Consider the following 13,846-nt stretch of genomic DNA (forward strand, 5'->3'; position numbering starts at 1 on the left):
GCAGGTAGCAATACACATAAAATAAATGAAAAGATTCAAGCTCCATTTTTATTACCGACAAACAAATACCTAGGATATATAAAGTTTGTTTTCTCAGTTCCATTCATGTGATCCTTGAGAAGTTGAGGACGATGATACTCAAGTATCTCCCTTTTGCTTTTGCAAGGCCTTTAAAATATGGATCAGCCAGTGCCTGATTGTACATCAATGACAACAGAAACATCACCTGTGAATTTTAAGGTATAATAATGGTTGTTTTTCCTCATGCTACTCAAGTACCTCCTTGCCCTCTCATTCCGAACATATAGTAGCAAAAGGATCAATGCTTGCCATTTGGAACAGTTTAGTTGAACATTAAGCATGAATGAGAAAGCATACTCTGGGAACTGTATGAGTACCCAGGAGATCAGTCATCAAATCCAACTGGTGGACCACATTTTTTCCAAGGAAACAAAGGCTTCCGAGTTAAAATCTCTGCAAAAATGCAGACGGTAAATACTGCACAGAACAATGAAATGAAAATGAGATACTGAATTTAACAGCATAAAAAGAAAAAATGATAGGATAAAGCTGAAATAACATTAGTCCCTAAGGAGAACTGCAGGCTACTGTAAATGGTAATTCCCACACCTAACCAGCCACTCCTATAGTTAATGAGTTAATCTGTGACTTCCTCTGCAAGCGATACCTACTATATCTATGCCTAAGTTAGTACCAGATACAGATAGTGACAAATGAGACTTTGAAAGCGCAGCCCCTTGCCCCAGGCGGTCAGCTGTATTTAGATACAAAGTTAAAAACAATCAGGCAAAACTCAGTTCCTTTCTTCATTAGATATATAATTTACAGCTGTACCATTTCATTTGACGAATAGAGAAATGTCTAATACATATTGATGCCATATGTTCAGAGTTGATCGATGTATCATTGTACAGTACACTTAACTACATTTGTATATGAATAATTGACCCGGCAGGCTGCCTATGAGGTGTATAATCTAATAATCCCAAAAATGTTTGTTCAATCAGCTCATCCCTGCCTCTAATAATATAGCCCATTGCTGGCATCCAAGTCGACCCAGTTTAGACTTTAGACACCATTGCCTTGACTCTAATACAACTATCTTGAAGTCTACTGGTATATTATTCTAACTGATCTCATCCATCTACATATACAATCTCTCTAGCATCACAAATGTAAGGTAGACGATACATACCATTTCACAAGCTTTATAGGGTGGGGTCAGCTACTTAGACTTCAGCTGGAGACCATGAAGGTTAGCAGCTATCTTCTTTCCCTTTTATTTTTTGCTGCAAGAATTTGTGCAATTTTGCACCTTAAAAAGAACATATTTTCTAAGAGAGAATCTCATGTAGACATGATCTGCAGAAGAGAGGAACGCTACCATCTCGCACTAAACCTTGCTCCAGGAACTTCGATTGAATCTGTTCATCCCGGAAAATCCCTGCAAAAATTGGCTCCACGTGCCTTTGAACACAATTTTAAACCAGTCCAAATAATGCACAAATTATTTACCTTCAAAAACAATTTTAGAATAGCCTCGACAAACTCGAAGTTATTACTTAAGGAAAGTTCATGAATTAAATCACTGTGAGCATTGTTCTCACCTGCTGGGGGCGACTTCCTCACTCTGTAGATGAGCGTTGACATCACCTCGGCCTAATCTTGATGCAAGCAACAAATGTGGACCGTGAGGACGGACAGATCAAATTGAAGCACAAGCTAGCTCAGATAGAACTTTGAATAATCATGTGGTAGCAGGTGTTTTGATCGATCATAGTGAGTCACTGGGATCTTTGAATCATCACTGGTGCTTCATTACTCTTCCAAACAGGGGTTATAGGAGCCATTTTATAAAACTTTGAAATATCTTCATACAAAATTCCCATGGAACTGTGATCTCTGAATGTTGGCAGAATCCTTAGCTCTTTTAATTGTTGAGATCAGAGTTCAGAATATTTGAAAACCTCACAAGCTTTGTAGCTACATCACCATCAACTTGTGTGGAAATAGCAGAATATACTCATGATCGACGAAGCAGATAAGCATGATGACATACTCATGATCGACGTAGCTGCATCACCATCACCTTGTGTCATGTCCATGCTCTGGCCTTTAAAAAAGATAAATAAAAACTTATTCCCACCCTTGTGATCTTCTGAAAAACCCTAATTTATACGATTTAAAATGTTGGAGGAGTCAAGAGTGAACTATCTACTGCCAGAGCATCTACGATTAATACAGACCAAGAACAGTAGAACACTACACAGGTGACATGCCCAACTTTAGTTGTTGAGAGGATAACTGAAAATCTTAAACTATCTTATCTTACCTCACCATCATTGTTCTGAGATAGGGGAACATGCCTCACTACTGACCCTCCATGGTGGAGGGGTATAGGAGGGTTGATGTGAGAAGAACAAGCAACATCGGCAATTTGACAACTTGGTAGGCTTCTATATGTTTCTTCTGTATGAACAGGTCTTCTATGATTTGGAGGTACTCTGCTTTATGGAACAAAATATCAGTCTTATGCTAAACCCATCCAGATTAGCAACCAAAAAAATGCATCAAAATTTACAGTACGTGGACGCTACATGGGAAGTACTTTGACAGTAAAAACAAATAGAGAAAACCCCACAATTTCCAAACTAAAGAGTCAATGATTTTGGCTAGAAACTTGGAACATTCCAACCCACACGTAATTTACCTCCTATCCAACATGCTTATCAACAATCTAAAGGCGAGTAACAAATGCTTCATCAGACTGCAATTTGGAACTGCGTGTTCTGGCTATCATTGCATATTTCACACATTCACAGTTATGATTCCCACTTTCCCAGCCCTACTAAGCAAACCTTGCGGTTCCTCTCAATCCAAAATCATAATCAATGGCGATATCACAACAAAAAACCAGTATTGATACATCCTGGGCAAAACCAAGAGCACGAGGTGAGAGCTGGCCTTACTTGGAGTAGAAAAGACCGCACAGGATTGCGATTCAATCTGTGAAGAGCCTCACCTACAAAAGACACTTTAGTTTTGCAATTACTCCAAAATTTATTAAATTGTCAATTCTGCAATTACTTTAGTTTTGCAATTACCCATACATCTGAAACATAAGCAGCCTGAGCCGACCTGGACGGGGCTTCTAACTCAGCCAAAAACAGCATCCAATTATTGCAAGATAATCTGAAACATAAGCAGACTGAGCCAAGCTGAACAAGCAAAGTAAAAAATTTGTAACATGATGAAGAGCTAAAAAAGGTCTGGTAGGAGGTGATACAGAGCACGAAATCCACACAAGACAGTACGTGGACGCTACATGGGAAATTGAGAACTAAATTAGGATGGTATTAATCTTGAGCAGCTTTGACCGACCTTTCATATGTTTGCTTTACGACATCTTGCTTAAATCCAACAGAAAAAAGAGAGAATTCAGAAGGTATCACAATTGGGAAGCAAGAGGCAAAAATGCCAATAACAACAATTAGGACGAACATAGTTTACTTGAATTATATACTCAAAATCCTCCCTAGCAATTGCATCAAATTAAACTCTTGATTTAATTCATGCTCTCCATGTGCTACATGTTACTTCAAGAGACAAGCATAAACGACGATCAAGGAGAAAACATATAATACATGTATAATAACTTCTACCTACATTGTTGTTGCGTTTAGCGGTGCAGCGAGCCATGGTGCCTTGCCCTCGGAGCTGACCCTGCACCTTTCACTCAGCCGACGTTCAGGTGCGTTCGACAAGCTCCCTAGTGTAAGTGTGGTTCTCATTCAATGTATCGGATCTATTGAAAAAAACCAGAGGAGTTAATTCTCTAGAACCTAGAATATCAAATGGTTCCATTGTAAGGCCTCGACAAGAGGTAATTGGTCTCATTTTAAACCTTACCAAAGGTTACCATTATTATAGTAGCAAAAGCAATTGAAAAGAGCATTGAGAAGATGGCAAAAGTATTAGGCAAACCAAGAAACTCTACAAAATATTATGACTTTTCCTAATAGTCCGATGCATACTGTATTCAACCCTTGATTGATTTTTTTTGCATTAAGATGAATCTTAGATTTGCATGCTTATAAACTAATGGCAAAGATTGTTGCTTCAAAACAGACTATGTTTCAGTCGACTGAAATACTTGTTTCTGATTCTCTGGTGTTAGATTTTTCTCAGAAGCAGACAATCAGGGAAAGGGTGGTTGGTAACCTTTGGTAAGATTTAAAATGAGACCAATTACCTCTCGTGACATTCTAAATCGGCATTTTTCTTAGCCTTACAAAATGAGACCAATTGGTTGATGGGTCATCGGAACAAAATCTCTATGCTACCAGCTAATACTATGGGATTGTTGAGCGTCTAAAAAGCAACAGGGTACCTTACTGCTAGGTGATGATGACACAAGTTCGAAATTGGGTGCATTGTTATGCTAGCAGGTTTCTCAGAAGACCTGTTTTGCTTGGCACTACCAGACGTGGGGGCGGAAGAAGTAGGCGTTGCAGGAGTTGGTGCAAAGGTGGAGCACTTGGTAGCCGCCGGCAGCGCCCACGGTCGGAGGGCCCTAGTGGGGGAGCAGCGTGTGGGCAGTGGTCTTCCGTGCGGATGCAGCATAGCTCGGGCTCATCAGTGGAGGTTGTAGGTGCTGGTGTCGTCCTCATCCGCCAGCCCCATCTGCAGCACCTGACCCACTCTACAACCTTATCGCGAAACCGAATCAAATCCTGCATCTTACATCGTTTGTGGGGACAGAGGGAAAGAGACGTGGACACTAACCACGACGGACGACGGGACCTAGAGGAGGGTGGTGGCGGCGGGCACTGGAGAGAGAAGGGAGAGGGAGCGAACCATGGCGCGTAGAACTCGACCACGCGGGCGCTGGAGAGAGGAAGGGAGAGGGAGCGAACCATGGTGCCTAGGACGCGAGGCGGACGGGCCACGGGGCGGGGCATGGTGAAGCCTCCTCATCCGGTGTCAGAGGTTCCATGCGGTAGCCGCCGCTGCCTCCATGGCTGTTCCGGAGATCGTGGCGAGCCACGAGATCATCGTGGTCGAGTTCTACGCGCCATGGTTCGCTGCCTCCATGGCTGTTCCGGAGGGAACCACTTGCTTCCTCCACACAATCCGCCACCGAGGACAGGAACGGCCCTCCTCGGTCGGATTATTGGCCGCCGACGATGGGGGAACCGGCCCCTTTGCCTCCTCCGGCGCGGGGACGGGGAGCCTGAAGGCCCACCAGCCCGACGGATGGCCACGATGGCGGATATGGCTGCGCCCCTTGCGCCGGACGGTGGCGTCCAGGCAGGAGACGGCGACGGGCAGGGGCAGCGCCGCCGCCGGGAGCGAGAGCACGTAGCCGGGGGGGCCCTCCCACTCCTCTCCTCGGCCACCGCCATCCATGTCGCCGGTCGCCCTGGTCGCCGCAGATCGGCGGGTTCTTGGGTCTAATCTAGGCGGCTGCGCCTCTCCTTTGCCGCCTTCATCCACCATCGCCATGAACAGCGACCGCGAGCAAGCAGGATAGGCGGCAACCGACGGACCGGCGGCGCGTTAGCAGAGCAAGGGAAAGAAAGAGGTGGGAAAGATGCACGGCGGGGACACGACGCTGGCGGGGGCGGGATTGCAGGGTGGGACGGCGCGGGCGGGGGCGGGATGCCGGGAAGGGACGGCGCGGGCGGGGGCGGGATTGCCGGGAGGAAGATGGTGCGGGCGGGGGCTGGAGCGGGGGCACGGTGAGGGTGGACGCCCTCGCTCCAGCCTTAAGGTGTAGTAGAGATTTGTCATCCATCTTCGCTAACCTTAAACATTACGTAGTTAGTTAGTGCGGGAATGAGATTGCCGATGGGGGGTGTGCACACGTACATCAGGTCTTCCGTTTCCATTGGAGCTGGATTATATCGGTCTCGTCGCCAACTCGGTCCATGAAAGGAAAGACGAGCCGCCTTGCCGCATTCACGCACAGGCTGCCGCCGGCCGCTACGACGACGTACGGAACGAGTAGTGTGCGGTGCGGCGGGCCTCCATCCATCTCATAATAGGTCGACAAGATCATTGCTCGCACGCAACTTGGTGTACGTCCCGTCGTCCTTATTAGCATCCATGGCCATGCATGCATCGCCGGCCGGGCCGCCCAGTGCGTTCCACACCAACCACTGACGTGACGTGGCCCAGTAGCCTCGATACTTAACCGCAGTCAGTATAACTATATATAAGTAAGCATGCATGCATGAATAATGCAAGTCTTTATTTCATATGCATGGCGAACTACGTGGACGGAGCAGCCAGAGTATCATATCAGCCATGCATGCATGCATGGGGCATCATTGTTTTAACCCACCATCAGCCAGAACAGAAACACATGACTAATGTCCAAAGTGGTTAGGGTATGGATTCAGTCCACCACTCCACCTACAGCCAGGTAGCCTGCTGTAGGTACGGTCGTACGGACGAACAATAAAATTAACTAAACAATGCTTACCAAGTTACCAGCGATTTCTCTATGAGCTCCAGGGTACAGAGGCGCGCGGCGTACAGCGTCCAGGTTGTCTGGTTTACGTTGCACGCGTGATGGGGTACAGGCGACGGCTCCGCCTCAATGATTCCCTCCCTTTTGTCCCAGAATCATTCCTGCATGCAAAAGGGCAGCTAGCTAGCTAGCTTATTGGTGATGAACAAAAGGCCCCGGCGTCGTCGGTTCGCTTCAAGATCCTCTACTATCTAATGGCTTCTTGCTGCCTGCCCCCGATTTTGCTTCAGAGTCCACGGTCCCAGCTAGCCGCAGGACTGTGTATATATACTGCTAATTCTATTTTATGTAACCTTAGTCTTCTGTGCGCTGTCATGTAAACACGTACTACGACATATTGTGCAAATGTTGAATGGATCCTGGGCTCATGGCATTGGTTTAATAGTAGTAAAATTGGGCGGCGAATACCCTTGGCTCGGGCACTGACATGTCAGTGCGTGTGTGGCCCGTATGGGAGAAGTAGCACATGCCATGTAGCAGGACGGACCACGGACGGTATACTGTAGCCTCAGTACCGGATTCTATTGCAGCAGTCCGAACCAGACAGAGCAGAGAGAACGACGACGGTATACAGTATGCAGTATACGTACTACAATAATCAATGCACCTGCATCTTCCGTTCAGACAGTCGACCAGTTGGGGGTGGGCGAGACCGTATTTTTGCCTGTGATAGATTCATAGACATAGTAGAAGAGGAACGGACTTACCGGCTCAGGCTCCGTTGGTTTCACGCGCGGGTTTCCCGCCCGTTTGACGCGCTCCGTGTCCCATGCGTAACAGTCCTGGCTCGGCTCGGCTCGGCGATGATAGGCGCGCCCAACGCAGACGCAGCGAGACATATCTTGGCCTGCCGGCGCAAACGCAACCCGGGAGCGCGGAGCCAATGCCGCCATGCCGGCAGTCCGCAACGTCCCGCGTCCAAAGCCAGTCGTCCAAACCCGCGCTACGGGCGTGAGAATGCGTGATGCAGCAGTACAGTATTTGTTTCCACAGCACACGGCAATTGATTAATTAACTAAAACTCATAATCGCGCCACTTTCGGGTCACAGGGACGCGGGCCCCGTCGTCCCCCATCCGTTTCCTCCTCCGCCTCGCCTCCTCTCTACCCAGCCCCAGCCTCTCCCGGTCTCCCCTCCTCTCCTCTCCTCTCCTCTCCTCCTCTTCCTCTGCTTCTCTCCCCGATCTCTATTTCCCATTTCCGGGCGGCTCCCGTTCTCCACCTCAATTATTGCCCACCCATCCCCGCTCCCTCCTCTCCTCTCCTCCCGTCCCACCCATCACCTCGCACCAGCGCCGGGGGAATGGCGGCCGCGCTGTGGACGCTGCTAGTGGCGGTGGCCCTGTCGGCGGCGCTGGCCTCGAACCGCCCCGTGGCGGCGACGGCGACGGCGGCGGCGGAGGCGGCGAACGAGGTGCTCCGCGCGCACCAGCTGCCGGGGGGCCTGCTGCCGGCGGGGATCACGGCGTTCCGGCACGACGCCGCCACGGGGGCGTTCGAGGCCCGGCTGGACGCGCCCTGCACGGCGCGCTTCGAGGTCGGCCTCCGCTACAACGCCACCGTCTCCGGGGTCATCAGCCCCGGCCAGATCGCCGACATCTCCGGCGTCGCCGCGCAGGACCTCTTCATGTGGTTCCCCGTCCACGACATCAAGGTCGACATCCCCTCCTCCGGCGTCATCTACTTCAACGTCGGCGTCGTCAAGAAGCACCTCCCGCTCGCCGTCTTCGACGCGCCGCCGGCCTGCACGCCCGACCCGCTCCTGCAGGTAATAAACCCATCTCTCGACCCTCGGTCTTTTTTTTTTTTTGATAGAATCGTTGGCGCTGTTTGCGAGTCCTGAGTTTCTTCTCCGGCGCCCGCAGCGGCTGGAGGACGTGGGCGAGGGCGGATTGGCCGTGGTGGGCGCCGCGGCGTCCCGGCGATGATGGGTGGAGGAGAACGGAGGAGGGTTCGACGGCGCCGGCGAGCCAGGATCACGAGCGCAGTTTTGAGAGGAGAACGGGCGATCGCCGGCCTTCTTCGATGCACATAGATAGCGTGGGCATTTCCATCTGTTTTCTTTTTTCTGCTTCCTACTAGTGGCTACACTAGTAACCAACCTCGTCTATCATTGTTCGTTTCGTCAAGCTGTTGTCATTTCCTGCTGTCTTCCGTTCATGTCCGTGTTCTGTTCGGCCGGAATCCGCCGGCAGCACGCGTGTCCCCCTCGCGTTGCGTCGTGCGGCGTAGCGGCGGCGAGGACGACCGCCGGCGATTTTTTTTTTGGCGCGCGGTAATGGATGCGGGCTGCGCGCTACTCGCGTCGTGACGAAACGAATCTGGCTGGAAACTGGAATGCAAATCCAATCACGCTTCTTCCTTCCCCCTGCCCAAATGCATGCAAATCCATTGGCCTGCGATTCAGTGCACACTCTCTTGCATCGCCAGCGTCGTTGTCTCGCTGATGCCTGCCTGCATCCGTCTCCGCCGCCGTAGGAGCGAGGCCTGTGACGCGGTCTCCGTCCGTTCCATCGTGGCATGGCATCATCCCGTCCCCTTCGCGGGCCGGAGAGAGAGAGAGAGAGAGAGTGAGGTGTTGTCTGAGAAAAAGACCATGATTCGACATGGCAGATGCTGACTAGTCCCCTCGTCTCTCTCTGGGTATCACCATTCACCAGTCACTACCCTACCTCCCTACAGCGAATAGCAATACCGGGTCTGGGTGGATGGTCACACTGTCCATGTCTGCAGTGCAGACAGACAGAAGATGCCTCCTCTCTATCCTACCGGCTGCAGTCTCGCCAACTAATTCCTCGGTGCAGCTTAGCTAACCAACCCCTCGAATCTTTAATCATTACTAGTATTTTTTTCTCTATCGAATCCAACAACGAAACGAAGCGATATAGTTTTACTGGTAGTCGAAAGAAGTAGATCTGGACATCTGGTGAGCTAGCGTGTGCATGATTGGGTGGCACTGGGGGTTCAGGTACGCATGTGACGAGTCCGGGGCAATAATTCTCGGTCACAAGCGGACAGGATGATGCGCATGGAGACCCAAAATCCCCTGTTCGACTAACCCGACAGCTCAGGAATATCTGGATCGCAGGAGATGCCATGCCAGTGCCACACATCGCTTGCTCCCGGCCGGGGTGGTTTTGGTACTAGTTGCACTGATGACTGGTTCGTCGCGGTCTAAACTTGACCCGGTTGCCCCCCTCCTTTTTTTTCTTGCTATAATTAACTGTTAAAGCTCGTGTGAGTTGTGACCACTGCTCCAGGAAAGGATAGCCGCTGAGATGCTGACACGCGGGTCCAGCTGAGAGGTGGGGGTACGTCCTACGTGTCAGTGCTGGAGTGGGGAGTGACGGGCAACAGCGACGTGACCGGACGCGACGCGATTAGCGGGCGCATCGCATGTGCGAGGGAGGAACGATGACGGTAAGGAGACAAGACAAGCGTATCAACTGCAGCTTCCTGCAGGCTGCCGGGGTGGGTTGCTGCAGTAGGTGCCGCTGCTGGCCAATGCCAACGAGCCATTTGCCCGGTTGGCCGTGGTCACCTGGCGTGGCTCTTCCGGCCTGTGGATTATGTGGGCGGAACCGCGGAAGGATAGGGATGGAGCCTGGAGGAGGGGAGAGACGCGTCCGGTGACGTCCCCTGTCCACCGTTTTGAGTAGGAGCGCTGTCAACGTGGCGAGGATTCAAGGAGGACAGACAGTCCAGGGCAGGTTGATCACAATATCAACTGTTTGTTTTAGGTAGGAGCCCTGACAACTTGACATCCGACACCGTGACATTGAGGTGTGCTCCGGAGGCTTCTCTCGGATAGTTTTATTTTGGAACTTGATTGCTGGTCGAGGTGAAATATATATACTCCATGTCCTGATTGCCGTGCTACCCAGAGGCCACACTGCCTGAAAAGAAAAGAAAAAAAAGAAAGATGTAAAAGAAAATAAAAGCAAAGGAAAAATTAAAACCAAATTTGGGCTGAATTCACTGATGGCCCGAAACTGTACCGTAGACCCCAACCCACACATCGCAAGAGAGGCCCAGCCCAGAAGTTTTCAAAACTCCGACGTATAAAAAAGACCCCAGACCCACAGTCCCCTCCTCTCTCTTTCCCCCCGTGTCAGTGTGTCACGCTTCGACCACGCGGCGGCGCCATGGCGGCCCAGCCCATCCGCAAACCGCACTTCGACCGCATCGTCCGCGCGCTCGCCTCCGACCACCCGCCACCGCCCCGCGCCGAGCTGCACGCGTTTCTCGTCCGCTCGCACGCCGCGGCCACCGCGCCCGCCCTCGTCCGCTCGCTCCTCAACGGCGCCATCAGCCGCCTCTCCAAGCGGCGCCCGCGCGCCGCGCTCGCCTTGCTCCTCATCATGCCGCGCCTGCCCGTGCGCCCCGACCACTTCACGCTCCCCTTCGCGCTCAACGCCGCCGCGTCGCTCCGCCTCCTCCCGCTCGGCGCCTCCCTGCACGCCGTCGCGCTCCGCCTCGCGCTCCTCCCGCTCCGCCTCCCCGTCGCCAACGCGCTCGTCGACCTGTACGCCAAGTGCGAGGAGTTCCCCGCCGCGCACGCCGCGCTGGCGGACATCCCCGCCCCCGACGCGGTCTCCTTCAACTCCCTCCTCTGCGCGCACGCCCGCAACGCCTCCGTGCGTCCCGCCGAGTCCCTCTTCGCTGCCATGCCCACCAGGACCCAGGTCTCCTGGAACGCCATGGTGGTCCTCTACGTCAGCGCTGGTGACCTCGCGGCCGCTTGCCGTGTGTTTGACGAAATGCCGACGAGGGACACGGCCTCGTCGATGGTGCTCATTGTCGGGTATTGTAAGTGCGGGCTGGTGCAGAATGCGCGTGAGCTGTTTGACAAAATGCCTACAAAGGATCTCGTGGCCCGGACGGCCATGATTAATGGTTATGCACAGACTGGGCGGCCAAAGGTGGCACTCGCTTTATTTAGGGATCTGGAGGCTGCTGGGATTGAGCCTGATGGAGCCACAATGGTTGGGGTTATCTCTGCAGTTTCACAGATAGGCAGCACGGAGTTGGCTGGGTGGGTTGGAGCTTACGTCGACAGGAAGAAGATCGAAAGGAATGAGAAGGTTCTTACAGCACTAGTAGATATGCACGCAAAGTGTGGCAACATTGAGCAGGCACTGAGTGCTTTCAGGGAGATCCCACGACCTGATGCCTATCCATACACAGCACTGATTAGCGGCCTGGCAACACATGGACACGAAAATCTGGCACTTTCAGTGTTCGAAAGGATGCGGGCTGAAGACATCAAGCCTCACCCTATCACTTTCGTTGGTGTGCTTACAGCATGCAGCCACGCAGGGAATGTTGAAAAGGGACTGGAGTATTGGGAGGCAATGGTGCAGGATTATGGTATTGAGCGCCATGCGGACCACTATGCCTGTGTCATTGACATGCTCGGGCGTGCAGGGAGGATTGAGGAGGCTTTCGAGATGGTTCAAACGATGCCGATGGGGCCACATCCGGGGGCTCTTGGTGCACTCCTGAGTGCCTGCAAGACATATGATAACGTTGAGATTGCAGAAGTTGTCGCAAACAAGCTATTTGAGTTGGAACCTTGGAACACTGGGAACTATATACTCTTGTCAAACATATATGCTGGGAAAGAACTCTGGGAGGAGGCAGAAAGGGTCAGATCACTGATGAGAACAAAACTGCCATTTAAAAGTCCTGGATCCACTTGGTTTGAGGATCGACAGAGAGAGCATGCTAAGATGTCTATCATGGACTGAGGATGAGCAGAAACACCACTTTCTGGAGATGGTGGAAGCTAGGAAGGCTGAAAACATAGCTATTTGACAGTCAGCAAAGCAGAGGAGCTTCGTATCAGTTTGCCACTAAGGTCCTATGTATAGGCACTGGTCAAGGTGATTTCCTATAGTAAGTGTACAATGTCTCCCAATGAACCTAGGTAGGTTGCAATAAAGTTCTTACATATAGAATAGGTGTTATAGCAAGAGATTCAAATATATGATTCCCTGAACATTTAGTAATAGGAATTGCTATGAAGTAGTAAAGGATTATTTAGAACAATCACTCCATATGAATTAGTGTACATTGGTCTTGATTTACTGATAAAGTATGAGCATATTCACATTCACTGCATGAAATGGTTATTTACAACTAGAATAGCTCTATTCTGCATGCTGAGTATCCACTTGTATAGAAGGGAGTTCCTCATTCATAAATAGCATACTAATTTGTGCACATTTTTTTTTCAGGTCATTTCTCATCCTAGCCTCACTCTCTCGATGGCACGAGCTCTAATTCATCGATCTTGGGACCAGTGACCTCCTTGACATCATTCAATCCTCAATGATCTTGAATGTTGGCACAACCTTTATACCCAGTTTCTTTACTGAAAGCTGCAAGTAGCATGCGCGGGAGCTTTTCAGCATGTCATATTCCACGGGGCAGAGAGTCGTGAATACACAAGAAACAGGGAAATATTCCCAACTGAGGGCTTGATTAGAGGGGGATTTAAGAGATTGAATTCTTTTCTATTTAATTTTGAATAGCAAGAGATTTAATCCGCTCCAATCTCCTTCAATCTACTCCTAATCGAACAAGGATTAAGGGCTTGTTCGCTTTCCTCTCAATCCATGTGAATTGGTTGGAATTGAGTGGGTTTAAATTTCAAACAAGTCAAAATCTTTTGGACTTGTTCGTTTTGTACTTAAACCATGTGGATCTTTTGGACTTGTTCGTTTTGTACTTAAACCATGTGGATTGAGGGGTATTGGGGTGTATTAAGGCCTTGTTCGGTTATTTCCAATACATATGGATTGGATGAGATTGAAAAAAATTGAGAAGAAGTTTGACTTGTTTAGGATTCAAACTCATCTAATCTCACTCAATCCACATGGATTGAGAGCTAACCGATCAAGGCGTAAGGTAAATTTTGACTAGTTGTGGATTTATTTCCTCTCAATCCACATGGATTTGGAAAAAAATGAACATCATAATATTTTTCAATCCTATCCAATTGACTTGGGACAGAAATAACCGAACTAGAGTCTACAGTGAGGTGAGACGTGTTCGCCTCTTGTTGAGTGACTGAAACAAATAAGAGATTGTTAGAGCTCGGACAATACCATTGAGTATACAGGTTTGTTCAGGACCCACTGGCTATAAGCTACTCTATTCGTTCACAAAGACTGTATTGTAGAGGTACATGATAGAATTCATTCTTATATGCTATAAAAGAAAATGTCTTGGCTACGATGCTGGTCGATTGCAAATGTATCTTCTCTGGATCGACTTCCATATCATG

At 50.0% G+C, this 13,846-nt stretch overlaps 2 protein-coding genes across 4 annotated transcripts; both read left to right on the top strand.

Moving 5' to 3' along the window:
- Positions 1-7,445: 7,445 nt before the first annotated feature.
- LOC100276614 (uncharacterized) lies at positions 7,446-8,678 on the top strand. Its single transcript, NM_001360700.1, has 2 exons — positions 7,446-8,323; positions 8,421-8,678. Exons 1-2 carry the CDS (start codon positions 7,859-7,861, stop codon positions 8,481-8,483), a joined length of 528 nt encoding a protein of 175 aa, NP_001347629.1. The 5' UTR covers positions 7,446-7,858; the 3' UTR covers positions 8,484-8,678.
- Positions 8,679-8,813: 135 nt separating this feature from the next.
- Positions 8,814-13,553, top strand: LOC111946235 (uncharacterized). 3 transcript variants are annotated; one of them, XM_035966082.1, is made up of 2 exons: positions 8,814-12,484; positions 12,795-13,553. In XM_035966082.1, the coding sequence occupies exon 1, from the start codon at positions 10,701-10,703 to the stop codon at positions 12,303-12,305; it is 1,605 nt and encodes a 534-aa protein (XP_035821975.1). In that variant the 5' UTR covers positions 8,814-10,700; the 3' UTR covers positions 12,306-12,484; positions 12,795-13,553. The 3 variants fall into 3 exon arrangements, with proteins under 3 accessions (XP_035821975.1, XP_035821976.1, NP_001347630.1); XM_035966083.1 differs by having other exon boundaries at positions 8,814-12,440; NM_001360701.1 differs by having other exon boundaries at positions 10,650-12,453; positions 12,795-13,320.
- Positions 13,554-13,846: the final 293 nt, after the last annotated feature.

Source organism: Zea mays, chromosome 3, assembly GCF_902167145.1.
Source record: "Zea mays cultivar B73 chromosome 3, Zm-B73-REFERENCE-NAM-5.0, whole genome shotgun sequence".
NCBI lineage: Eukaryota > Viridiplantae > Streptophyta > Magnoliopsida > Poales > Poaceae > Zea > Zea mays.